Here is a 26928-nt window from a genome sequence, read left to right as displayed (position 1 = left end):
CCCTGTTGGTGACCACCTTTTGACAAGATTGCCTTTTGCCGCTGTCTTTAAGTTTCTTGTTAGAGGTAAATAAATTTTCTTATATGACAACCCAAGTTAAACTCACCTGTTATCAACTGCCAATTTTAGTGTATTTTATCCAGGTATATAAGTGATACCATTATATGATGAACAGTTCTTTATAAATAGCATTTAGGTAAATTTGATCTGGAGATCGAACATTCATATTTCTTTCATTTCCCCTTTTAATATTAATATGACCCAAAATGTTTTTTAGGGTCTTTTTAGCTGCTCCTTTTCACTTAGGATCCATCTTGGTGCCATTTTCACATGTTTTGTACAAAATGTAATGTTATTTATTCTATATGTAGTTGCTCTTTGATTTGAATATTTGTGGTCAAGCAATCCAAGCAGAAGATATTGGTAGAATAAAATTCCTGGGAGGTAATTTTCCAAGTTCTTATGTATTAATTATGCTGACTTTGCTGTTTTGAAATCTAAGACCTCTATCTACCAAATACATTCACTTACCAATGTTTACTGATTCTCTTCCATGAAGAAGTCACATTGTTAGGTTATTTGTAACAAAATGAATTTTGCTTTAAGATACATTTAGTGTGAAATATAAGACATGTACTTCTAAACATGTAATGCAAAGTTAAAAGCAATGAAATAATGCCAGTATACTGCAGATATGTCATTCTCCAAGAGCTTTGTTATTCAATAGTTTGTCAATTCTCCAAATTTACAAGGGATCCTTAAAATGTAAAGCATATGAAAATAGCACTTGAGTGGGGAAAACTGGGTTATGGTCCCAGTGCTTATAGTTGCTGCTTAGTAAATGTTTGAAGAGTGAACAAATGAATAAATTAAAGGATAGGGGTACTGTTGCATCTGAACACTCACCTTCAATAGGTCCATAAGCAGGTTCTGAAAAGGGGTGATATAATAATAGACATTTTTCTATTGGTGTATATAGTAACCTAAAGACTGAGTGGTAAACCATACTTAATATGATAGCAAAATATGGCCAAATTAAATAAAAGCTTAATTGACTTCACTGAACATCTGTGGTTTTGGTGGTTTATTTTTGTTTCTTCTTTAGACTGGGCTTGAAGATTCAGCTGTTTAATTGTAAGGAGCTTGTTCTTTTGAACATTTATTAAATACCGTATGTTAACTTTGGGGAGCTCAAACAAATAGCTCAGACTACTTAAAAGGACAGGCATACAAAATAATCAATATAATATTGATAGGTACTATAACCAAGGCATTATGCAGAGCATAATGGGCATTAATGAGAGAGATTATCATCTACAGAGTGAGGATCTGGTTGGTTTGAGGATGATACAGGTAGATTCTCAGTGTCATACTTTTAGAATAATTAGAAAACTTTAGAATAAAGAGCATAATGGTAAGAAATGTTTCATTCTTTTACATTGTGTACATTTTATATGACCCCTGTTCAGAACCTGCTTATGGTCCCATTGAAGATGAGTGTTCAGATGCAACAGATTCCACAAGAGAAGGAACCCATGTTGATGGTTTAAGGCAGTGGTCAGCAAACTGCGGCTCGTGAGCCACATGCGGCTCTGTGGCCCCTTGAGTGTGGCTCTTCCACAAAATACCATGTGCGAACGCGCATGCACAGTGCGATTGAAACTTCGTGGCCCATGCGCAGAAGTCGGTATTTTGTGGAAGAGCCACACTCAAGGGGCCAAAGAGCCGCATGTGGCTCGCGAGTCGCAGTTTGCCGACCACTGGTAGGGAACTAAATTCAAATATTATGATTTTAACATCCCCATTTGTAGGGACATAGGGAGTGAGTTTAGATCTCTTAACTTGGCATTTTATAGTTATTGCTCTGAAATAACAAAGAGTAAGTGCTCCCAATTTTCAGTTATAAGAATTACTTAGTAAAGAGTATCTTCATAAAGGTTGATGTCCAGACATTCAGGAGATATTTAAATTATGCACTTATTATGTTGTAATCATTAATGTTGCCTTTGGCATGCAGGACCTATCCAAGTTAAATGTAGCTTTAAAAATAATTTTGCTTCACTTTTAAGAACTGTGGTGGGGGAAAAATCAATATTTTAAGTAAATTTTTTTTATTTTAAAATTAACTATTATTACACTGGTTGCTATTTCTTCACTGAATTGTGACAGAGGCATTCTTTTTATATGTGGTAACATAAAGAACCTGATTTACTTCTTAAATCATCCAGGTGTAATATTTTTATAAGAAAATTCTCATTTTAAAAGTGGTAAGTAACCTGAAGTCTATGTAAATACAGTACTTTTTCAAAAGTCATTGTATCACGGAGCATATATTTTTATTGTGATGTGGCAGAAATTAATAATGGTATATTTTTAATGTCCAATGAAATTTATATAAAGTTTCTTTGCCTCAGGTTTTGTTTTTATATGCTCTCAAGTGAGCTGTGAGACCTAGTAATATATCAGCATTGCTTATTCTTGGGTAATGGGTTTCTCTATGATTACTTGAAATCTAGTATGTTTACCTATACTAACAATAGATTCTTTTATAGTTAACAGACTACTATTTCATTGTTAATGGTGGTTTTACATGTTGTGGAAATGAATTTCCTTATTTTACTTATTTGATCAAATTGAAAATCTTAACTATATTTTAAAACTTTTTGCCACAGCGTTTTACCAACGAGGATCATTTGGCTGTCCATAAACATAAACATGAGATGACACTGAAATTTGGTCCAGCACGTAATGACAGTGTCATTGTGGCTGGTTAGTATATGCTTTTATTAATAGCTTATATACATATTTCACCTGGAATGTGCACAATTTTTGTGTATTCTCTGTAAATAATATAGTCTGGTGATATTCCAATGACTTCATTTGCAGTAAATGTTGGCAACATGTATTTTACCCATTACATATCCATGTTTCCTTCTGACCATTCATTTCACTTCTTATATGGTTTTCAAATGTAGATTTCAATGTCAATTTTGTGGAAGTTAATTAGAAACCTGGGAGCATTCATTCCCTCTCCAAAAGTTTACATTTAATAGACAATTGAACTAATGTGATGTTTAGTTATTGTTTCTTTTAGCCTTTCACACCTGGTCTACAGTGCTGTGTGAAGATAGAAAATGATCACACTCTTCCTGTTGGAGAAAGAGCACTTAGCCGACTTGTTTATTAGGATTTTTGTTTCTATTTCCTTGGACTAAACATCCATGTTAGTAAAATAACTCTGAATACTCTCCTAAATTCAGTCGTTTTTGTATGTTGATCCTATGAACATACAGTATCACCTAAGCAGATGATTATCTTTCACAATATGTGAAAAGAGAATATACATTGGTTTATTGTCCTCCATGCTGTGTTAGTTGCTCCTTTTTTGGTACTTAAATATATATAAGCACACATCTGTGTATGTGTACACACACATAATATGAGTAATTTTACCATATTTTACATATTTTTTAAGTATTGTGATAAAATGTTTATATGAAGTCTAATATATTTATATAAATTTCAGACTTTTAGTATCATAACCACAGATTCACATATCATAAATATTCAAAGTAACACTAAATTTTTTCTTCTATAAAGCTTAGGTTATACTCTTTGTAAATCTGTATTTATATCTAAATACTGAATATTATTAATACTTTAAAATTATCACCCGAATCTAGAGATCAGTTTTACATATGCAATCTTTGGAGCAATAATGAGGCAAATATTATTAGGTCTTTCAGCATCAAAATTTTTGTAATGAAAAAATTAGAGGTAACAAAAATCTGGTAAATTATCAAAATAATTTATTTATGAAAAATGTAGGGAAATGTTCAACCTGTCTTCAACTCCACAAGTAAAAGGAAGCTAAAAAGATTGAGGTCTGCTTTTCTGTAGAGTGTCATATATCAGATATTATAAGCTGGAACCAGAAAACAGTCAAATAAGCAGTATAACACCAACAACCTGGAAGGGTCACTCTCCTAGGTATGAAAATCTTTGCTTCTCTAAAACTGACTGTCTTAGAGCAATATCTCTCTTTGAACTTTAACTCAAAAGTGTTTGAGATTGCTTTCTAAAAACTACTTTTCTATCTGCATTTAGTACAATAAAAAAAAATAGAATACATTCAGACACAGTACTTGACCATTTTTTTACTTATGTCAAGGTGAGTAATTTAGCATTACTATGTAAATAGAATGCATGTTGTATGTACTATATATTTGATGATCAACAGTCATAAGCCATCTGCATGTTTAAACAATTGTGCCTGTGTTGACTTTTCTCAAGCCTGATCATTCCAGTAATCACTGATGAATGTGATTTATGCATATACATTTTATTTTTAAGACTTTTCTCTCTCTTTAACACAAATTAGGAGCCTTCCGTTGAGCTTAGATAGATAAACCCTTTAAGTGTGAACAGAAGACTCAAATTTATATTCAGTTTATAGATTCAGTCATGTTAGACCTAAGCTGATGCATGTATGCTGGGTCCTTATATAATATGATTTTAGAAATCTTTTTGGGGGTGAGGGTCTATAAGTTGCAGACTGACTAATAGGTAAAAGGATGATACAATAGAGTTCTTTAGTAATTCTGATAATAATATCTGAGATAGGCCTACATTATGTGTAATATGACAAGTAGGTTATTTTAATGCTAACTATTTATATATAGTAAACATTCGTACTCTAATGTCATGTTAGTATATGTGTGGGGGCAATGATAAGACAGTAAGTAATGCCCATTTTGGAGACACAGTAATTAACAAATGTATGAATATTAATTTCACAAAAGATTTTATTAATATTTTAGCTTAAACTAGGAGTCTTTTTTTAAAACTAGGAGTCATCTTATACTTTCATTTTTCTTAGGCTAGATTGGTGATATAACATATAAAATTGATGCCCTAGAAGATGTAAAAGGTGACTAGAATTTCAATGTACTACCAATTCTGATCTATCTGAATAAATAGCCTTGAGAATAATAAGATTTAATAGGCAAAATTCATAAATTTACTATTTTTTAGTACATGTGGACCTTAACAGTCATTTGTTCTATAACCAACACGTACATGTATACTAATGTAGTGCATGAGTTAATGCACATAGCATGAGTAATGTTCAAATATAGTGAAAATATTTCAAGTTTTTAAAATGTAAAGTTGAAGTCCTCTGCTGCCCTAGAAATTGTGCTAGAGCATTCCATAGATATGGAACTCTTCCATAGCTAACTCCTCGTACAAGCTTGAAAAATTCATTAAAATAGAAAATTGGCTTCAATAGGTAGTAATAAGGAGGGTTTTATTTTAGTTTGTTTTTGTTATAGGGCTCTTATTTTAACCTTTTTTTTCTTGTAGTATTTTGATTTACCTGCTAAAGATTGTTTTATGTTAAGCATGCTTTCATAATAGATTATGAGCACTAGTGGAAGGGCCAAGTTGAATGTATATACATGCTCTTGTCTAGTTTTCCCCAAACTGCATGTATTTTAAACATAATTTTTAATGTAAATTTTAAAAAATCTTATGTTGACTAATGATGATAGTTGATCTCTGAGTAGAGGATGTGTATGTCACTCTACTCAGAAGGTATGGACTAAGGAACAAGAAGGACTTCTTTCATGGTTCATAAACTTTGAGGAAATATCTTGAACTGCAACAAAAACTTAACCAAATTTTGTTTGCTTTAAAGGAAAAGGACTTTCCAAAGAGAAAATTAACAGCTGACTGAAGCAGTCCTGCTAATTTGTTAATTTATTAGGTGTATTTTAGGGTTCTTTATGATATTTAAATCTATATGATTGCTTCTTGACATTTATTTCAGATCAGACCCCAACACCAACAAGATTCTTGAAAAACTGTGAAGAAGTGGGTTTGTTTAATGAGTTGGCAAGTCCATTTGAGAATGAATTCAAGAAAGCCTCAGAAGATGACATTAAAAAAGTATGTTGTTCACTATGATATTAAAGAGTACTTCTCACAGAACAACAATTAAAGTTTATATTTCTTTTTATTTTAGATACACTGATTGGCTTTATTTTTAACTCCTAATATTTTCTTTAATGTTTATGTTTATCTTAGATGCCTCTAGATTTATCCCCTCTTGCAACACCCATCATAAGAAGCAAAATTGAGGAACCATCTGTTGTAGAAACAACTCACCAAGATAGTCCTTTACCTCACCCAGAGTCTACCACCAGTGATGAAAAGGTTAGAAATTTGTATTTATGGTAGAAACACATACTAAGTGGAAAATTAGCTTCCCAAGTAAGGATTAATATTTGATCTACATAAGTAATAAATTGTACATAATTTAGTGTCAGGTTATATGTGAAAGCCTGTGAATAGTCAGAAATTTCAAGGAAAGAAGATTCTAGTTTTATAGATAATTAGCTTTTTATTACACACAGAAAATTTATAAGGGAGAACAGCAGTCACTTTAGATAAAACTTACTTTTTAAAGGATATATAAATTTATAAATTTAACTTAAATTTTCTGGGTTTTGCTATTTTATTTTTAACTACTTATATACAGTGACAGTTTAATTAAGAATCTTTACAATGAATATTGAACAAAGGTTATTTTGGCTTTTAAGGGTTATGGGCATAGTTACTCATTCTCAGCAATGCATCTTCGGTATCAGCACTAAGATGATGATGATACTGTTTTAGTACAGGCCTTTAGTAGATGTTTTAGGGCCTCACTTCTGAATCTTGAATAGCCTAGTAACTTGAACCACCTGGCTCTCATCTTAAACTTAGTATGTCTAAATTAGAGCTCTTGATTCTTTCCACAGTTTGTCCTATCTCAGTATATTTTCTCCTAATCCATCTAGTTTCTCAAGCCAAGAATCCTTAATTATTTTTCTTTTCCTTCACACTGAAATCAGCAGCAAATCTTATCAGACCTACTTCCTGAGTATATCCTTCTATCATCTTCTGTCTTCAGTGTCACCACTTTAGTTCAAGCCATCTTAATACATTGTCACTTCCCTGCTTGAAATCCTTCAGCGGTTTGCCATTGCATTGAAGGTAACTCACACTCCTTCCATAGCCCTCATTGATCTGGGTTTGTCTACCCATCCAACCTCACCTCATGCCACTCTCCTGGTGTCTATATCAAATATTGCAAGCTTTTTCCTGCCTCAAACACATTACTCATAGTGTTGCTTCCTTCTTACTATAATGATCTCCTAATCCTTTCAGTGTCAATTCAAATAACCATTTTCTCAAAGAAATTCACTTTACTTCACTGTACTATCTAAAGTAGCCAACTCCAACCTTCTTCCAGTTAATCTTTCATTATTTATATCATGTTGTACTTTTACTCTACAGCATATTTCAATCTGAAATTCTTTTTGTTTTACTTGTTTATTGTCTGTCTCTTCTTATGACTGGTCCTTGAGAGCATATTGTATATTATTAAACTTGTTGAATGGGTGAATTTCTAATAGTATTAGTTTATCTTTCTATGAAAAATTGGACAAACGTAATTTAGGCTTTTAAAGGGTTATGGGAATAGTTACTCATTCTTGATAAGATTTTTGATAAGTGGCAACATAAAAGCCAATTCAAAGTACATAGTTGACCCAGTTTTTATACTAACTAACTAGTTAGGAGTTCTGGATAAGGCCCTTAATCTCTTTGTTTCCTAATCTGTAAAACTGGGGAAAAGACCACCTATAAGGTCCTGGCTAACTCACATAATTACGTAATTATGTATTTTATATTCAAGGTATCAATATTACTTGACCATTGGATACTGAGAAATCATTGATAATGGATAAATATTTGCATTGCTTTAAATTAAAAAAAATATTTCTATTATTGGATATGTATAAGCTATAACAGTCTCCCTAGACCTCTTTTCTTCTTTTTAAAAAATTGATTTTAGAGAGAGGAAGGGAGAGTAAGAGATACATTGATGTGAGAGAGAAACATCAATCGGTTGCCTCCTGTATGTGCCCTGACTGGGGATCGAACCCACAATCTTTTGGTGTATGGGATAACACTCCAACCAACTGAGCCACAATGACCAAGGCCTCTTTCCTCTCTTTATAGTATAGTGATAGAGTAGAGCTAGGCAATCTCTTCTGGATTTTAAGTTCTATGATTCCTGAGAACGCTTTGTATTTTTTTAAAATATATTTTTATTGATTTCAGAGAGGAAGTGAGAGGGAGAGAGAGATAGGAACATCAGTGATGACAAAGAATCATTGATTGGCTGCCTTCTGTACACCCACTGGGGATTGAGCCTGTAACCTGAGCATGTGCCCTGACTGAGAATTAAACTGTGACCTCCTGGTTCATCGATCGATGCTCACCCACTAAGCCATAGCAGCTGGGCTGTATTTTTATCTTTTACTAAAATTCTCATTGAATCATAGCCAAGTTACTCAGCCTGACTTACTTCTGGATTGATAGGAAAACAAGTTGTACTGATAATACCATTCAGATGTTTTTAAACTAAAATACGAACATTGCATTTGAAACTTTACAGCTGCTTCTAAAATTTCCTTGTAATTAACTTTAGATATTTACTTTTGGGGGTATTAAGTATCATCCTATGGACACTTTTCAAAATGTGTTATTTTCTGTTCATTAAGGTACATGAATTGACTTGCATTTTTAAATTCCACCCTTTCTCTATCTCATTATTAAATAGGAAGTACCATTGGCACAAACTGCACAGCCAACATCAGCTATTGTTCGTCCAGCATCATTACAAGTTCCCAATGTGCTGCTTACAAGTTCTGACTCAAGTGTAATTATTCAGCAGGCAGTACCTTCACCAACCTCAAGTACTGTAATCACCCAGGCACCATCCTCCAATAGGCCAATCGTGTAAGTGATTTGGGCCAATCATTGACCTGTTTATGAATTAAGTTTTTGTTGTTTTATAGTTGGAATTGTGACCTTAGTTTTGTGTGTTTGTCATATTCTGCATGCTTTGATTTTTAGAAAAGTACTTGTGTAGTCATATATATGTGTGTGTATATATATACATACATACATATGTGTATATATACATACATACATATATGTAATTAGAAAATAAGTACCTAAAACTTAGATGGTATTTCTTTTAGACAGGGAGCTCTTAAGAGCTTTCTGATAAGGATTTTTCTTATTTAATATATTGGAGATTGTCCTAAGTAAATCCACAACTTTTTCCATTTTTTCTTGTTATTTTTTCCACACTGCTACATGCATTATGCATTTTACATGCAATTAAAAATAAATTTTGCAGTTTGTTTTGCATTGATTAGAAATTTTTTTTAATGCTACAGTAATAGGAATAAAAATCCTCTTTTTAATTTCCCTTTTTTTGTTTTTCTTAGTCCTGTACCAGGTCCATTTCCTCTTCTATTACATCTTCCCAATGGACAAACCATGCCTGTTGCTATTCCTGCATCAATTACAAGTTCTAATGTGCATGTTCCAGCTGCAGTACCAGTAAGTTTGAGATATAGACTATTTACATTTTTCTTTATAGCAAAACTTATCTTTGTAATCAGAAAATACCCTTTGGGCTGTTTAATTGGTTTATGAAAATGAATTCAACAAACTATTTATTAGTGGCAAGTAGTATTTCCTCTTTGATATTTATAGTGATAACATGTACCATTCAAGAAAAACATAATTGGATAGAAAACATCTTTTTATTCTCCAAAAATCTTAATTGTTTTCCTTTTATTTTTAATACTGAGAACATTATTCCTAGTCAACCCATTTTAATTTGACTTAGATTTGTAGAATTCAAATATTAACACAGATTTCTATTCTTTAAGAGGATATTTATACTAGAACACTTGTCAGGTAACTCCATGGTATTTCAGATATTGTAGATATTGTTTATAAAAACACTCTTTGTGAATTTTATGGTCAAGTTGGGTTTATAGAATTATTTTTGCAATTCAAGTACATGAAAATCTAAACAGTCTAAAACAATAGTTAGTCCCCCACTTTTCTAATGGGAAAATAAAAATAAAAAAGTTGTTTGAGGGCCATGTTAATTATATAAAATTTAAAAGACATAGATAGTAGTTAAATATCTAATTATAATATTTAATAATTTAGTGAATATTTAAAAGCACATTCTTTAGAATTATGTAAGTTAGAAATAATGCTTTTTTTCCTATTTTCACATTCATAAAACAATTTTATTCAAACTCTACAAATGTGTCTTCAGTATTAAAGTTTGCATCATTAGAATGACTTTTTAAGATATCTGGCACAGTTTTCCAAAACACATTATTTTCGTTTTTACCTAAGAAATTTCAATATAATACTTTTTGAATTTAGTATTCTCTTTCTGAAAGTCTTATCCCAATTTCTAATATTAAATAGGAAGTACCACTGGCACAAACTGCACAGCCAACATCAGCTATTGTTCGTCCAGCATCATTACAAGTTCCCAATTCATATAATAAAAAGATAGTTTCTTTTTTCACCTTGTAGGTACATATTTCTGATTAGTACCATATAATCAATTTATTGCATAGCTTCTAAAAATTTTTTTAAAAGTTTACTTATAGTAACATCCAACACTTTTGGTGAGAATATTCCCCATAATATTACTGAAATTAATGTTAAATATTTATTTTCATTAATTAATTCTTCTAAGTGCTATTTTAAAGTATCCAGGATTAGCATTGATTGAAATCATCTTGATTATGTATGTGCTCTTCAAATAGAACTTTGCTCTTCAAATTCATTATTTGAGAGACTTTATAAAGACTAAATATAAGGTGACTACTTCCTCTTTTCTGAGGATATTTTTGAAGGGGAAACATTCTTGCCCTGCATTTGAGATTATGTGTTATCCTATGAAATATAACTGATGAAAGAAACTGAAATGAAAAAGAGGTATACTTTAGTTACACAATAGCTAATCACTCAGTGTTGATACTAGCTCAAAAACAAAAGGCAAAAAACAAAATGGAAAAATCTGTTCTAGGTTATTAGAGAAATTAGAGGTTATTAGATTCTTTTTTTATATCATGCAGTATATTAGTATATTAGGCTATTTTTATATATTTTAGAAAAGCACAATTCAGTGTTGAAATTCTTTTTCATGCCTATTTGTCACAAGTTTTGACATTTTCTTTCACCTCAGAATGTAAGTGTGACAGATATGTGAGAAGTTTTGCATCAATCACTTTGAATGCTGTGAGTTTCTATAAGAAGGAATGATTTTAAAAAATTGTGAAAGTTGAATGAAGATTAGCAAAGCAAATGTCTTAGAAATTGCTAACTTTTGAAAGTAAATCAGGATGTAAGATCAATAAGGATTTAGATATAGTTTCTGATTTGAAATCTCAAATTATTATAGCAGCCATTGTGCAAATAAAGTACAAATCTCATTTTTAATATATTTTCTAGCAATTATTTTTAACATCTTTTTCATAGCTTGTTCGACCAGTCACCATGGTGCCTAGTGTTCCAGGAATTCCAGGTCCTTCTTCTCCTCAACCAGTACAGTCAGAAGCAAAAATGGTAAACAATATTTTACTTGTTCTGTCCATTTCTTGAGCTGATTTTGAGATTTTTTTTTCTTGTCTGGTTTCTGCCTGTATTTTTTTAAGCAAACTGTCCTCCTGGTGGAGGCTATGAATATTAACAGCTGAAACTAGGTCTAATCATCTGAACGCAGTGCTGATAAGTGGTTTTAAACAGTGATATACATTTGTAGAACAGTATTGACAGTAATTTTGAAATAGTACACAATTAGTCACCATTGCACGTAATATATAAAGGAAAACCATATTTTTGAGCTGTGTTTCAGATACTGAGAAATTATTGTTGTTTAAGGAAGGAACGGCAGATTAGGAGTCAGGAGACATGTGTCTTCATTTTAATCCTAACCCTGCTATTCATTACCATTAACCAGGCCACTTTAATTTTTCTGGACTCAGTTTCCTCATCTGTAAAACAAACAGATTAAACTTAGATTTCTGGGGTTTCTCTTAGCCCCATATCCTATAAATTTGCTAGTGTTCTTGCTAGAAGACCTGCAGTTGTTGCCCTTTTTTAAAATTCTACCCTTCATATGTCTTAAATTCCATCTAATGTCTTTACTTAAAATGACTTTAAATCCTACTTTATATTATATATAAATGAATTCCCTAAGAGGCTTTGTCATAATCCCTGAAGGATAACAAAGCCAGAATTTTGAATCATGGCTTTGCAGAAAACAAATGTTTCCTCTTCTCACTTAAGTTGTGAACCTTTGAAGCAAAGGGTAGTAAGACTTAAGAAAGTATTAAATGTATATCAATTCATGATGCTCTTTCAGATGATATTCCCAAGAATATTTTTTGGGATTATTCTGCAATTAGGTGTGCTCAGTGACATCACTGAGCTAACTCAGTGTGTGGTCTATTTTATTAGCTGCCCAGTTCCCTAACCCTGGGCTTCAGGACCATGGTAAACTGACTCTGTGGTTTGTGGGGTGAGTGTGAAGACAGCAGTTTTTTTTGAGCTTGCACAAAGAAAGTGTGGATTTCCATCACAGCTTCAGGAAGAGACCTTACAGGGCCCATAAGCCAACAGATAAGGGAATAGAATATACACCACTCACCTTTGCATTATGCCATGATTCCAGAATAAGAATGGAGTGCCTTTCCTTTCCCTCCACTATCAGCTTGCAGGGTAGCCAGCAGCTAGGCTGGTTTTCCAAAATGCTATACAATACAGTGCCTCTTCTATGCATTGTCACCATCTTCTTTTTTAAATCAGTGTGATTCTCCCTTTTACAGTCTAAAATACTTCAGGGCAGTTTCTTCTTAACAGCAATTAATGAATGTATCATTAGGAAATCCTATATAAAGAGCTAATATGCTAATTAGACCAAATAGCTGAATGACCTTCCAGACGAAGCCAAGGCTGCGAGGGCCAGCCGAAGCTGCGAGGGCCGAGCCCCTTGCACGAATTTCGTACATCAGGCATCTTGTCAATAGATAGTTACTAGGCACCTGTTATTTGCTTCACTTCAGTGTTAGTCACTATATTAACTATACAAATTTATACACATAAAACTATTCTATATTGCAAGGCTTTAAATTTTTTATTGCTAATCTCCATTAGTGAAAATAATCAATCTGAAATTGTCACGTGATAACTTTTTTAAACAATAAAACTTACACACCATCTAAATGAACTAAATAGGTGATTGAGGAGTGCAAAAATTAGCTAGTTGTTGGTGGTGAGAAAACTTGAAAATCTGAGAGGGAAATGTGTCACATAACAGTATGTTTAGGTCAAAACTTCGGAAATACTAAGATATATATTTACTTGATAGCCAAAGAGCTTCACTGGGAATGTTTTTTATTTACAATTTTTACTTTAAACATATCGTACTAATAAAGAATTTATTAGTGAGAACTGAGAATAGAAATGGGAGCTAAAGAGATCATATTGTGCATTGCATCTAAAAATATTTTTACATATTCAGTGGGCTTCCTTTCTTACAAATTAATTCAAACGGAACAAATCAAATTAAAAAAAAACTCTTGACTTACAAGAGTAGGCCATATTTGTAGAAACTATTAAATTTAGCACTTCCCTAAATAACTTTCTCTATTAAGTCACCAGGAAATTAAATTAATAAGAATAAAAGCGTTTTGTATGCTTGTATATTAAAAAATACCAAAGCTGTAACATTCACAGATTTATATATGGAAAACAGTCATTGATGAAGGCCCCCAAAATAGCATGGGGAGTCACAGGTTGGCCCACTCAAATTTAATGATCCAAATATTTCTTATTAGAAATGTGCTAATGTGAAATAGCTATATTTAGATGATTGCCTATTTTAATTGGGATAATAGATGTTGGTCCTTTTGTAATTAAATAAAAAGACTCAGAAATTAGTCTTTCCTTTTTGAAACTTTTCATTATGGAAAATTTCAAACATAGACAAAGTAAACAGGATAATATAATGAATCCCCACATACCCATCACCCACCTTCAATTATTAGCAGTATAACTACTATTTGTATTTTATCTATACCAGAGACCACTCCCTACTCCCATTCAATTATTTTTAATAGGCTTTTTCAATGTAAAATTTACATACAATGGAATGAACCAGTTTTAACTGTACAGTTTTGATAAGTACATTCATGTAACATCCTTATTATGGTATAGAACATTAACCTCTACCCATAAAGTTTATTTTCCTTCCCAATCAGTTCACCTCCCCCAACTGTTCTGATATTTGTCACCAACAATTAGTTCTAGAACTTCATGTAAATGGAATCAATATATATTGTGTCCACCTCAGCATGCGTCTGTGAGATTTATCCACGTTGAGTGTATCACAGTTTGCTTCTTTTTATTGCTAAGTTAGTATCCATTGTATGAATAGAATATACCACAATTTTTTATCCATTCTCTTGTTGATGGGCACTTGCATGACTTTTAGTGTTTAGCTACTGTGACTAAAACAACTATGCACATTTTTATATAACTTTTTGTGGATGTATATTTTCATTTGGTCTATCTACCAAAGAGTAGACAGGTATTCATTTAACTTTATGAGAAATTGCCAGAGCTTTTTCCAGAGGTTTACATTCCCACAAGCAATGTATGGGAATTCCAGTTGTTCCCACATTTTTCCAACATTTGGTTTTGTTACCATTTTTCTTGTAGACATTCTATGATCGTATAGCAGAATCTTGTGGTTTTTATTTGCATTTCCAGTTTGACTAGACTTTTTTGTGATATATTTTGCCCATTTTTAAATTGGGTTACTTGTCTTTTATTGTGTTATATGAATTCTTTCTATATATACTAAAGACAAAATTTTTACAAATATATTCTTAGTCTGTAGCTTGCCTTTTCTTAGTATATTTGTACTGTTATTTTTGTAAATATATTTTTATTGATTTCAGAGAGGAAGAGAGGGAGAGAGAGATAGAAAAACATCAATGACAGAGAATCGTTGATTGACTGCCTCCTGTACACCCCTCAGGGGATTGAGCCCACAACCTGGGCATGTGCCCTGACTGGGAATCTAACTGTGACCTCCTGTATGCTCAACCACTGAGCCATACCAGCTGCGCTATTTGTACTTATTGTTTGCTACTGTTATTTTTAATATTTCCTTTCACCTACTTAATTGGGTTTAGTTTGCTTATCTTTTATTAGCTTCTTAAAGTAGAAACTTAGATTATTGCTTTAAATCTTTTTACCTTTTAATATACGCATTTAAAACTATTTTTTTCTCTACACACAAATTTGATACTCCATATTTTAATTATTCATTTTCTAATTTCCCTTGTGATTTCTTCTTTGAGCTATGGGATATTTAAAAGTGAACTGTATAGATAGATTTTCACAGTATTTACTGTTGTGTCTGTCTTGTGTTCAGCATAGTGCTTTTGAGACTTACTGATTGTTGTATATTTCATTCCCTTTATTGCTGAGTAATATTTCATTGTATAAACAGATCATAGTTTGTTTACCCACTCACCTGTTGATGAACATTTGGGTTGTTTTTGGTGTTTAGATATTATGAGCTAATCTGCTATGAACATTCTTGTACAAGTATTTGTGGAGAAAGATGTCTTTTCTTGGGTAAATATCCACTGTGGAGTTTTACTGTTTTTATCTGTATGACAAGAACGATACTAGCTGAACCAATTACTTGCTTTTTAAAATTTGAAGAGTAAGGCTCTTTTGACAAAATCACTCTAATGTTACTACAAAGAAAATTGTTTCAAAACTTTGGGAAGTATACTTTTAGTTATTTATCTTTATTTATCATTTACTTATTTAACAGATATTTATTAAGGTCCCATATGACAGTTGGGGAAATTTTAATATGACCTGGGTATTAGATGATATTAAGGACTTGCTATTAATTTTGTTAGAGCATTAATGCCATATGGTGATTATAATTATTTTTTTAATCTCCAGGCATACTGATATGTGGTGAAAAGGAGACAGACAGGAAATTATATAATTTCTGGCAGTAGAAAACAGAACGATGTGATAGAACAGTGGTTACAAACTAGAGGTATATTGGACGTATTGGGTTCAAAGTTATATTTTGTTTGATCTCTGTGTGTGAAAACTTTTCATTTGTTACTAATTTTTAACTATTTCCACATGAAAATCTAGATTTCTGGCTTCTCTTGAAATCTCAAACAATCTGCATTTCTTTTTTTAAGTTTTAAAGAATTTAATAGTCCTGTATAAGATGTATTTATCTAATCAACTAGATTTATATTTAAGCCCTTTTTCTAATAAGATATTTCAGAATTATTTATCTCCTTTTTTTTCTATTTCAATATTTTTAATAAATCCATTTATATAAATTCTAGAGCAGGTAAAACTAATCTATGATGAAAGAATATTAGAATAGTGGGAAGGAACATGAGAGAAGGTTCTGGGGTATCGTTTTGATTACACAAGTGTGTACATTTGTGGAAACACTGAATGGTACACTAACAATTTATTCATGTTTTTTATCTATATTTCAGCCTCAAAATAATGTAAATATTTAGTTGAATATGTACATTTGCCACTTACTTAAAATGCACCAAAAAATAAGTTGGCTTTATGAATGATGGATAGAGAGATAGGTTTGTGAACAGTGTGTGATAAAGCAATATAGTAAAATGTCAGTAGGTTGTAGTGGTGGGTATGCAGATGTTTATTGTATGATTTTTCCATCTTGGGTATATAAAAAATGTGTAACATTTTTTATAATAAAATTTTGAGAAAGACTCCATAGTGTTTTTCAAAAGACAGGGAGAAAACGGACTAGCCTGAGGATATACATGACAGACTTCCTGAGATACTTGCTGATCTGCCTCTCTAGTTAATTTTGGATGAACTGACCTCCACTCCTAGTTCTTGTGTAAACTGGTAGCTTCTTGACAATATCAGCGAGCATCTGCTTTTGGATCTCAGGTCTCTTTCATTTTCATAGCGCTCCTTGTCTATATTAGAATAAGTGGAATTGGAAGCAGAATGAGAAGCAAGACTTTATTTTCACAAACAACAATAATTATTTAGAAGGAAATATTTGTTACCTACCCTTGAAGCTCAGGTACCTATTTGGCTTATAACTTCCTCTGGATAATTATCTCAGTTGATCTTATCTGGCTATTATCTCAATCTTCATAACTGTAATAGGTGATATATATGGCTAATATGCAAAGTGTCTCCTTGGGAGTTCAACTGAGAGAACCAAGTTCAATTGCTCGCTATGACGTGTGCTGACCACCAGGAGGCGGCACGGAACATGGCGGGCGACCAGCGGTGGCAGTGGGGTGTTGAGGGAGTGAAGAAAGGAGGAGGTGGGGAGGCGGGGGAAACTGTGTGGTGGTGGCACAGGTGGTGAGGGAAGGAGGAGGCAGGGAGGCGGGGAAACCTGATCGGCCCTGATCGCCAGCCAGGCCTAGGGACACTACCAGTGCACGAATTTCGTGCATTAGGCCTCTAGTTGTTTTATAAATAAAATTTAGATTAAGTAAAAAGAAGTATATTTTATAATTTCCAAATATTTTGAAGCTTTTCTCTTTTATGTTTTATTTATTTATATTTTAATTACTGTGGTTTGGTAACATACCAACTTTGATATATTTGTCCTTTGTTTCCATTTTCTAATATATCATAGCTCTCTGGTTAGTTTGTGAAAACAATAGATGTTGCCATGCTGTTCAGGTAACATGAACTGGTAATAAAATATCAATTGCCTGGAATGCTAAAGGAATTCTGATTGCGTTTATTTTATTATACAGAAATTATTTTATTTCACACTTCACTATTGAGTTGATACTTTTACCAAATATTATTAGTCTGTTTACCCTGTCTTAGTAACATAGAATAAACATTATTCAGTATCTGTTTAAGAATTTTTAGTGCTTGTATGTCATTATCATCGACATCAGCTATACTTACATATGGTTAGGACAAATGAATCTACCAACCTTAGGGATTAACCAGAAATAGTTTGTTTTTATAAATTCATGTTTATATATTTTGCTTCAGTCTCATTTAACAGTTATTTCTGTTGATTGTTATTTATTTAACAAATATTTCTTGCATATCAAGAAATTCAGATGTAATCTGACATTGTGAGATTATTTATTTATTCATTTATTTACTTATTTATGCAAATGTTGTCTGTGATCATCAAGAGAGTCAAGAAAGTCTTACCTGCCCTGGCCTGTGTGGATCAGTTGGTTGAGCATTGTCCAATGCACCAAAAGGTCGCCAGTTCAATTCATGCTCAGGGCGCATGCCTGGATAGCAGGTTCAATCCCCATTAGGGGGCATGCAGGAGGCAGCCAATCAATGTTTCTCTCTCACCTCGATATTTCTCTCCCTTTCCTTTCCTCTCTCTCTGAAAAGAAAAACCTATTTTAAAAAAAAGTCTTACCTTCTTACCTTTAAGAAGGCCATTATGTTTTTCAACAGGTACTGACAGGATTTTATCATATCAATTAGATGTTTTTTGTTTTCGATTTTTTTATTCCCTTGATGGTGACTTTTGTGCACAAAAATTATTTTTTCAGGGGCTACTTTTAAAAAATAATACTAGATTTATTAAAGTTTAAAATTTAGTTCTTTTGTAAGTTCTCAAGACCAATTTACAAATCTAATTATGTAATTATCACTTTTAAAGAGCTTAAAACATAATGTTAAACATCTTTATTAAACTTTATAACTTAATATATCCCATTTTCTCTATGGGTACCTCAGTTGTCTAACAAACTTTTCCAAGTACTTAATAACCTTTAAATTTAATTAAACTTAACAGATATAATAAGGCATGGTTTTTATTTTTTTTAATCTTTATTGTTGAGAGTATTACAGATGTTCCCCATTGCTTGCCTCCACCCAGTTCCTACCTCCCCCACCCCCACTTCACCACGTTATTGTCTTGTCCATGGATTATGCAAATATCCATATAATAACCAAAGAGGCATGGTTTTAAAAATATTCTTGTATGATTGATTTAGAGGCTTAATAAGATTATTTTAGCTCTTTAACTAAAATCACAGGAATAAATCAATCTCTTAACCATTTTAAATTGAAATCCAAGGATACTCTGTTATTTTAGGTACTTTTAGAACATAAAATACCAAATAGGTACAGATTATTTCTAAATTTGAATTAAAATGTTTGTGTCATAGATTTATTTTTTTAAGCTTCAGAGAGCTAAAACTAAAAAGACTTACCAAATGAAGAAATGATCATCCCAACTGAAGAAAATCGAAACTAGGTTCATATCCCAGTACACAGAAATTTCGAAAGTTCTCAATGACCAGATAAGTGGTCATGGGACTTGATTCTTTCCTCCATCAGTGATAGAACTCCAAATCCATGCTTTCCAAATGAGTGGTTCCCAGTCACTTCTCCTATACATTTCATAATTAATTTTTCTGACTGTTAACCAGTCTCCAGCCCCCTAATAAAACTTATAATTTCTTCTTTCAGTACTTCAGTTGGATTTTGCTTTGTTGTTTTTTTCAGATCTCTGAAAATACGTAGAACATCCTCTCTGTTTGGTTCTGCATGTCTCTTTAGGATTCATTTGACCTTTGTGGTCACAATCTGTGAATGACATGCTAAATACTGTAGCAGTGCTGATTCTACTAAAATGACCTGTGGCTTAAAAATAATGTAAGAGAAAAAGCAGCATTGGAACACGTAAAATGAGTAGCCCATGTAGGTGAAGAGAAGAGTATTTATATTCTAAGGTAGTTACGGATGCTTTTGTGGGGCCCTGATTTTCAGAAACATAGGAAGATATTATGCATTGTGTTTGTGTCCACTATAAATATTGACATGAGATCCTCCTTTTCTACTAAAGCAATTTCTTCAGAGCAAGCGCTTTTTAAAATTTATTTTAAGGACTCTAAAATAAAACTTTGGAGAAGTAAGAGTGGTAAAAAAAAATGTAGGTTGGGGGCCACAGATATAAGATTATCTAGTACTTTTTTAAACTACACAAAAATTTATAGGACCTATTGTCTACAAAATTGCACTCTATCTTACCAAATTTAGGTATAGGGATTTTGTTTGTCATTAAACACATAAACCATAGATATTTGCTATTTTTGTTACCCTTCTGATAGAACAATTTTCTTATGTAATATTTGTAATAAAAAAGTAAGTCTTCTGAATGTTAATCATCTAGGAGTTTTGTTTAAGATGTGGTAAGCTACCTAAGTGGTATTCTCCAGAATCATTCCTTTAAGACTTGTGTGACAAACTGAGAAATATCTTTAAACACAGTGGGTAGCCAGTAGGCTTTCTGCAGGGGGTTTCTACTGAGAGCTGACAGAGGGCATCTTGGCAAATGTTCAGAAACGTACATTAACTTAGTGAGGCCCTGCATGGAACCTCATGTTCAGCAGAATTCTTCTGACCTGCCTCTGCATGCCAAGCTAATCAGCAAACACCTAATGAGCCTGCTCCAAAGAAGCAGACTCTCTCCCAACCTACTTCATTTTCATATGTTCTCTGGGGGTAGGGGAGACAGGACTTCATGAGGACTGATGATGCTGCAAAGACCACAATAATGATAATTAACTTGCTGAATTTAGAAGATTATGCTGTTAATTAGTTGCAAAATAAAGATAAGTAATAGAGCAGCAGATGGTAGGATAACACCCAGGAGAAGGAGGGTTATTACTCTGATGAGCTTTTGTGGCACATATGAAATATGGATCTGACTTTTTCATAAATTGTTTCTAGAGAACATTATGTTTTTTCTTTGTACTATGATGGAGTAGTTTGTTCCTACTAAGTTCTGACAGATGTGATAAAATTTATTTTCAATAATACAACATATAACAGAATTTGAATAGCAAATTATTTTTAACAGATTACCTCTTAAAGTGAATGTCAGATCAGCACAACAATCTATCTCTGACTATCTCTGTAGGAAAAAAAACATTTTTAACATAGTAGTTGAATTTTGCATCGCTAAACTAATTCTAAACATTAAAGCATTAGTCTGCTTAGAATTATAGAAATAAAGATATTTTCATTTTCTCCCAAACGAGGTATATATCTTTAGTTTAAAATTAAAATTATGTCAGTGTTTTATTGTACATGTTGGAAAATATAGACTTTTAAATATTATTTAATTTTGTTGAATTTTCAATCTTATATTAAATTTATTGCAAGAAATTTTGATCTTAGCAATGGATTGACCAATGTCTGATTTCTTATTGAATCCTAATATGCATAGAATACTAAATATTAGACAAAAGCTCTAGTTTGGAAAACTTTTGTTTAAAATATGTTTAATGAACTAGGAGTCAACAGACAGAATTTCTTATCCTGGCTCTGCTTCTAATTCAGTCTATGATTCTGGGAATTAACTTCACTCTTGGGCCTTCATTTCTTTGTCTGTAAGATGGTGATTGGACTGATTGATGTCCAGTATTTGTGCTAGCTCAAAAATTATATTGTAAAATAAACATCCATTATATTTATATTTTTTAAATTAATTTTTGAACCAAAGTATTTGTCCTTTTTTAAACTGTCTCTAGCAAATATATATATATATATATGGGTGGATTGTAGCTATCCTAATACAATTGTAAAATTTATATGAATCATATTTAGTGACAACTTTTTTACCTAACCCATTCTAATTATTTCTGGTTTACATGTATATTTATTGCTGTTTTAAAAAATCTGCATTTCAGGGCAGTGTTAATTAACCCTTGAAAATCTTTTTTTAAAATTTTATACTCAGTGGCACACTTTCCAAGTCAGACTCATTGTAATCAATGTAACAGCATGGAGCAAACATTAGAGCTTCTTCACTGGATGAGTACTGTATACCCTGGGGCAGTCAAGAGAGGATAATGAATGAATACTGATGCTGTTCTAAGTGCTCTGGAAGGTAGTTACTTGCCCTACTAAAGATTATTCAAGAGAGTGATGTTTATGTACTTCAGAGTCTCCTATGTGCAGTTACTATATTTCATTAATTCTAAGAGTTAAGCTCTTCGCTATAAAACTTTAAATGCTCTTCAATTCTGTTTTCTACCTAAGGACTTATAAAAATATTTTACCAATACATGATTTTACCAAGTTTCACATCTCAACAGCTACTTATATTTATGCACATTTTATATCCAGAAATGAAAGCCCTAACCTAACACTAGTCTGGGCACTGTTTATTGTATTTTGATGTCTAATATTCTGTTTTTAAAAGATATAATTATGCAGAGTGACCACCTCCCCAGATTCTCCTCCTTTGTTCTGTTTGTATGACCCACACTTTTAAACTCCTATCTTTCTACTTTTAATTCTTCTTTGACCATTTAGCCTAAGCATTCCCAAAGCCAACTACTGCTTTGGTCACTTACCTGATTTTAGTTTTAATTCATCCACTGCCACATTATCCCAAGTTTCTGTTTCTTAGTCACTAATGTGGTTGTTTCTGCTTGTTTAAGAAAGAAGAAAAGTAAGGGATGAACTAAGAATTTTACATTATCTGAATTCCGAAAGATGCAGTGTATTTACATAATAAAATATGTCTGAGGCTAAACCAGTGCTTAAGATGACCCCTAAGTTAATTTTTCCTAAGTATATTTTGAAAATACAAAAGTGTAGGAACTCTCCTGATTCTTTGGCATCACCACCCACACATTTATGCAAAGAAAATAGAGGCCATTTTTGAAGAAATAAGGAAGCTGACATTGGAGAAATCCTTTTATGAGTCAGGTACTTTTGCATATTATACTTAATCTTTACCTTAACCCTACAAGGAAGTTATCATTATTCATTCCCAGTTTTACAGATAAGGAAACTGAGACTCAAAGATTAAATGATTTGTTCAGAGTCACATGGATAGTTTGAGGCAGAATTAAATTCTGAACATTGTCTTTGCAGTTGTATAACATGTATACAAATATGTATATAGCATACATTATGTATACTAACCAGTGAAGATACTATGACTTTACATATTGTAGTGCTCTTGGCAGTTCATAAAGAAGTACTCTGTCAGGAAGGAAGCAAGAAACCTACCTGATCCTCAGATAGTGTGGCTTTAGCAGTTGCAATATCAGACTTGGCAATCCTAATCCTTTGTGGTTGTCTTTTGAAGCAGTAAGCCATCCAGCCTTATATATATTTTATTGATTTCAGAGAGGAATGGAGAGGGAGAGAGATATATAAACATCAATGATAAGAGAGAATCATTGAGTGGATGCCTCCTGCACGCCCCACACCGGGAATCGAGCCCACAACCTGGCATGTTCCCTGACCGGGAATAGAACCATGACCTCCTGGTTCATAGGTCGACGCTCAACCACTGAGCCCCTCCAATTGGGCCAGCCTCAGATTTTATTTCTTGATCACTCCTTGTGGTTGTTTTTTTTTTTAGACAAACCCAGGATTTGAACTAGCTTAATGGCTGTGTGACTGGGCAAATGATCTCTGGTTTCCTAATCTGTCAAACTGGGATACTGTCCTATTAGAAACTAATTGAACATAACATGAATGGATCTCAAGTACATTATACTAAAGGAAAGAAGCTGGATTCAATTCCATTTACATGGTAGTCTGGAAAAGGCAAAGTTTTCGGGATCAGAAAACAGATTAGTGGTTTTCAGAGGCTGGGTGTGTGAGGGGAGAATGACAGGAAAGGAGCATGAGGGAAATTTGGGGGGGTAATAGAACTGTACTGTATTCTGACTGTAGGGGGTGGTTCAGCAACTATATGTGCTTGTTAAAACTCAGAACTGTACACTAAAATGAGTTCATTTTATTGTAAGTAACTTATTCCTCAGTAAAACTTTTTTAAACTGCTGACTTTGTTCTTTAAATCATACTCAGAATCTACAATGATTAGTAGTAAAGAGAAAATGTCCACTAACCAGTTGTCCAGGTATAATTATTGCCTAGTGGAAATTTTGTTAATCTTTTCATATATGCTTCAGTTTTTAAGGGATCTGGATCATTTATAGAAGGTAAGATATGCATAGATGAAAATAAAGAAACTTCAAATTTTTGAATAGTTGTCAAATTTTCTAAATTGTTCTTAGTTGGCATCAATGAAAGCAGTTGTACTGGAATCATTTATTTGGGAGCCTTTTTTCAAAAGTACTTCTCTCTTACCCACCCCTATATCCAAGGAAGGGAGAGAGAAAGGTTACCAAGAATCTGTTTTAGCATGTAACATCTAAGCAGTTAACTTGTAGAAAGTTTGGGAAGCACTGGATAGATTGCAACACACTTCTCATACCAATATTTGTAGCCTCTCTCCTAAAATTTGCACCTGAGTGTGGATCTTAGGAAAATGTAATTGACATATTTCTGCATCAAATGTTGTGAGAAAACTTTATTTTGGGCTCAAGGACTATATCTCAGTTAATAAGAATATTATCAGCAATAATAGTTAGAGGTCTCCTAGGTTCCTGAGGTCTCTTACATCACTAAGATATATAATTCAATTATAGTATGCTAATTATTTCAAATTTACAGATCATAACAATAAAACTACCCCCCAAAATCACATGTCATGTTCACCGAAGAAACCAATTTCTATTTATTATCAAATGTATGTGTTTTTCATCTATGACGCAAATCAATAATGTACCAGCTGCTAACAGGGGTGCAAATAAATATATATAAGTCAATCTCTGCTCTTAAAATGCTTACTGTCTGATTGGGGAGATAATATATCACATATGACACATTTTTGCTGATAAAATAATAAACTTTATTCAAATTGTGTCTTTATGAAGAGGTAGCCATAAATGTCTAGGGCCTCATTCTAACACTAGACCTGCCACACTCTGACAGTGGGTCAGGTACAGTCCAGTTAACTGGTGAAATGGAACATAGTGGAAGGGATAGACTTAGACGTAGATCTGCTTACTGGAGACTGGGAAGACTTAGGGGAGACAAAACCAGCTGTAGGTTCTCAGAGGAGGTTTAGCCTGACAGATAGTGTAGTGGCCTAAAGAAAAAATGCAACATCAAGTCATTGTCGCAGTAAGCATTGACATTAGAGTTGCTTGCAGGGATCAGATGGCCCATATCTGGAAAAGAAGAGATTTTTGGTCTAAGAAACTAAGAACCTGAGAATATTGGGATATAGGATACAATAATGGGGTGGGGGAAATAGGTGAAAGTGTACATAATTAACTTCTGTTGTTTATTTTAGTTGAACAGTTATTTTCAGTCAGTAGTGTTTTTAATTTTCACTCTTTCTCAAAATTGATTAGGAACAAGAAAGTTCAGAATTCTCTAGTAGTACTAGACAAAAAGACTCAGGGAAACTTTCCAAAGGTCCTTTTGTTTATCTTATTGATATTTATAGTGATCTTAGTAATGCAATGAATTATGATTAACCAAAGCTAATTTTGAAGCTGAATGAACTTATGCCTTCCTTTACAAATATCTCTTTTGTTTGACCAAAGAGTATGTTAGGAGTTGGATTTGGGTGGAAAGTAGAGAATTTTTAAAAAATTGGTGTTTGCATTTCAGAGATTAAAAGCTGCGTTGACCCAGCAACATCCTCCTGTGACCAATGGCGATACTGTAAAGGGTCACGGTAGCGGATTGGTTAGGACTCAATCAGAGGAATCTCGACCACAGTCATTACAACAGCCAGCCACATCCACTACAGAAACTCCGGTAGGTGTGTTGTTTTTATCATTCAGCACTCTATCATCCTTAAAAAAGCAAATACAGTGTAACTTAAATGACTATATACTTTGAAAAAAATTATTTCTGGTTATATTGTTATTCCAAAAGTATATCAGAAATCTTAGAAAAAGGTAGTTCAAATATTAAATAAATAAAATCAGTCCAGTCCATCAGTCCATCAAGCAGTTATTACTGCATAGAATACCCTATATGTATGTTGGTCTGACATAGCACAATATCCATCAGTACTTTTAAGGAAACATATTTGCTGTTGATTACATTCAAGTAATGTATATATGTATTACATTACTCACACAAATAAAACAATTATTTAATTAAAATTTGTGAAACATCACCAAAGGAAAAGATATGCGATATAGCAGTCGTTTGTATTAGAGGCCCTTTTTACTTCTCTCTAGTTCTGGACTGCCTGTTAGGTGATTGATATTTCTGTATGTCTACAGTATATTTCTATAGTGTAAAGGGTTACTGTATTTCTGTTAAATGTTTCAGAACTCAAGAGCTCTGTCTTCTCTACTTAAAGAATTAGCATTGGCATTAAAAAGCAGAACTTTCCATTTAAAGAAACACAAGTAAACAGCAAGTTTTAGAATGCCTCCTAAGCATAGGTATTTAGATAATTACATTTTATCTTTATGAAACTTACAACAAAGTGGAATGTAGTTGTGGTTGTCATCCACTAAACAACTTTACTAAGTGTCAGAGAGAGGGAAAGTAAGTAAGTGTGTTTTAATGTCATAATTCAGGGGTTAGCAAGCTGGCCCTCAGGCCAAATGAACTCCAGCGCTGTTTTCCTGTATGGTCTGCAAGCTAAGTATGGTTTTTACATATTTAAAAGAAAATAAATGAATATCATTTATTTTCTTATACTAGATATAGTTTCCATGGATCTAACTTTCATTTATATCTTTACATTTTATTATATTAGATGAAAGCTCCACTGCTGTATCTCTAGTTTCTAGAATAGTATGTGTCTGTGTGTGTGTGTGTGTGTGTGTGTGTGTGTGTATGCATATGTGTGTATATATATATGTATACTAGAGGCCCGGTGCACAAAAATTTGTGCACTTGGGGTGGCGGGGGGGCGTCCCCCAGCCCGGCCTGTGCCCTCTCGCAGTCTGGGACCCCTCGGGAGATAACAACCTGCTGGCTTAGGCCTGCTCCCGGGTGGCAGAGGGCAGGCCCAATCCCTAAGTGCAGCCCCTGGTCAGGCTCAGAGCAGGGCTGATTGGGGAGTTGGGGCACCGCCCCCTGTCA

The 26928-nt window shown here is 33.0% G+C and overlaps 1 protein-coding gene and 1 long non-coding RNA gene across 2 annotated transcripts in view; both read left to right on the top strand.

The window, feature by feature from the left end:
* The window catches only part of ATF2 (activating transcription factor 2), a 77556-nt gene that overhangs the window by 28803 nt on the left and 21825 nt on the right, over nucleotides 1-26928 (top strand). Inside the window, 7 exon segments of the mRNA XM_005857605.2 lie at nucleotides 2673-2769; nucleotides 5831-5949; nucleotides 6088-6216; nucleotides 8672-8850; nucleotides 9348-9462; nucleotides 11419-11505; nucleotides 25489-25638. Of these exon segments, the coding sequence (XP_005857667.2) occupies nucleotides 2673-2769; nucleotides 5831-5949; nucleotides 6088-6216; nucleotides 8672-8850; nucleotides 9348-9462; nucleotides 11419-11505; nucleotides 25489-25638 (876 nt within the window).
* Nucleotides 15523-17136, top strand: LOC106727466. The gene is made up of 3 exons (XR_001363672.1): nucleotides 15523-15588; nucleotides 15931-16030; nucleotides 16949-17136. It is a non-coding gene; the product is annotated as an uncharacterized LOC106727466 (long non-coding RNA).

Source organism: Myotis brandtii, unplaced genomic scaffold (assembly GCF_000412655.1).
Source record: "Myotis brandtii unplaced genomic scaffold, ASM41265v1 scaffold112, whole genome shotgun sequence".
NCBI classification, from domain to species: domain Eukaryota; kingdom Metazoa; phylum Chordata; class Mammalia; order Chiroptera; family Vespertilionidae; genus Myotis; species Myotis brandtii.
This window is presented reverse-complemented; position numbering and strand designations above follow the sequence as displayed.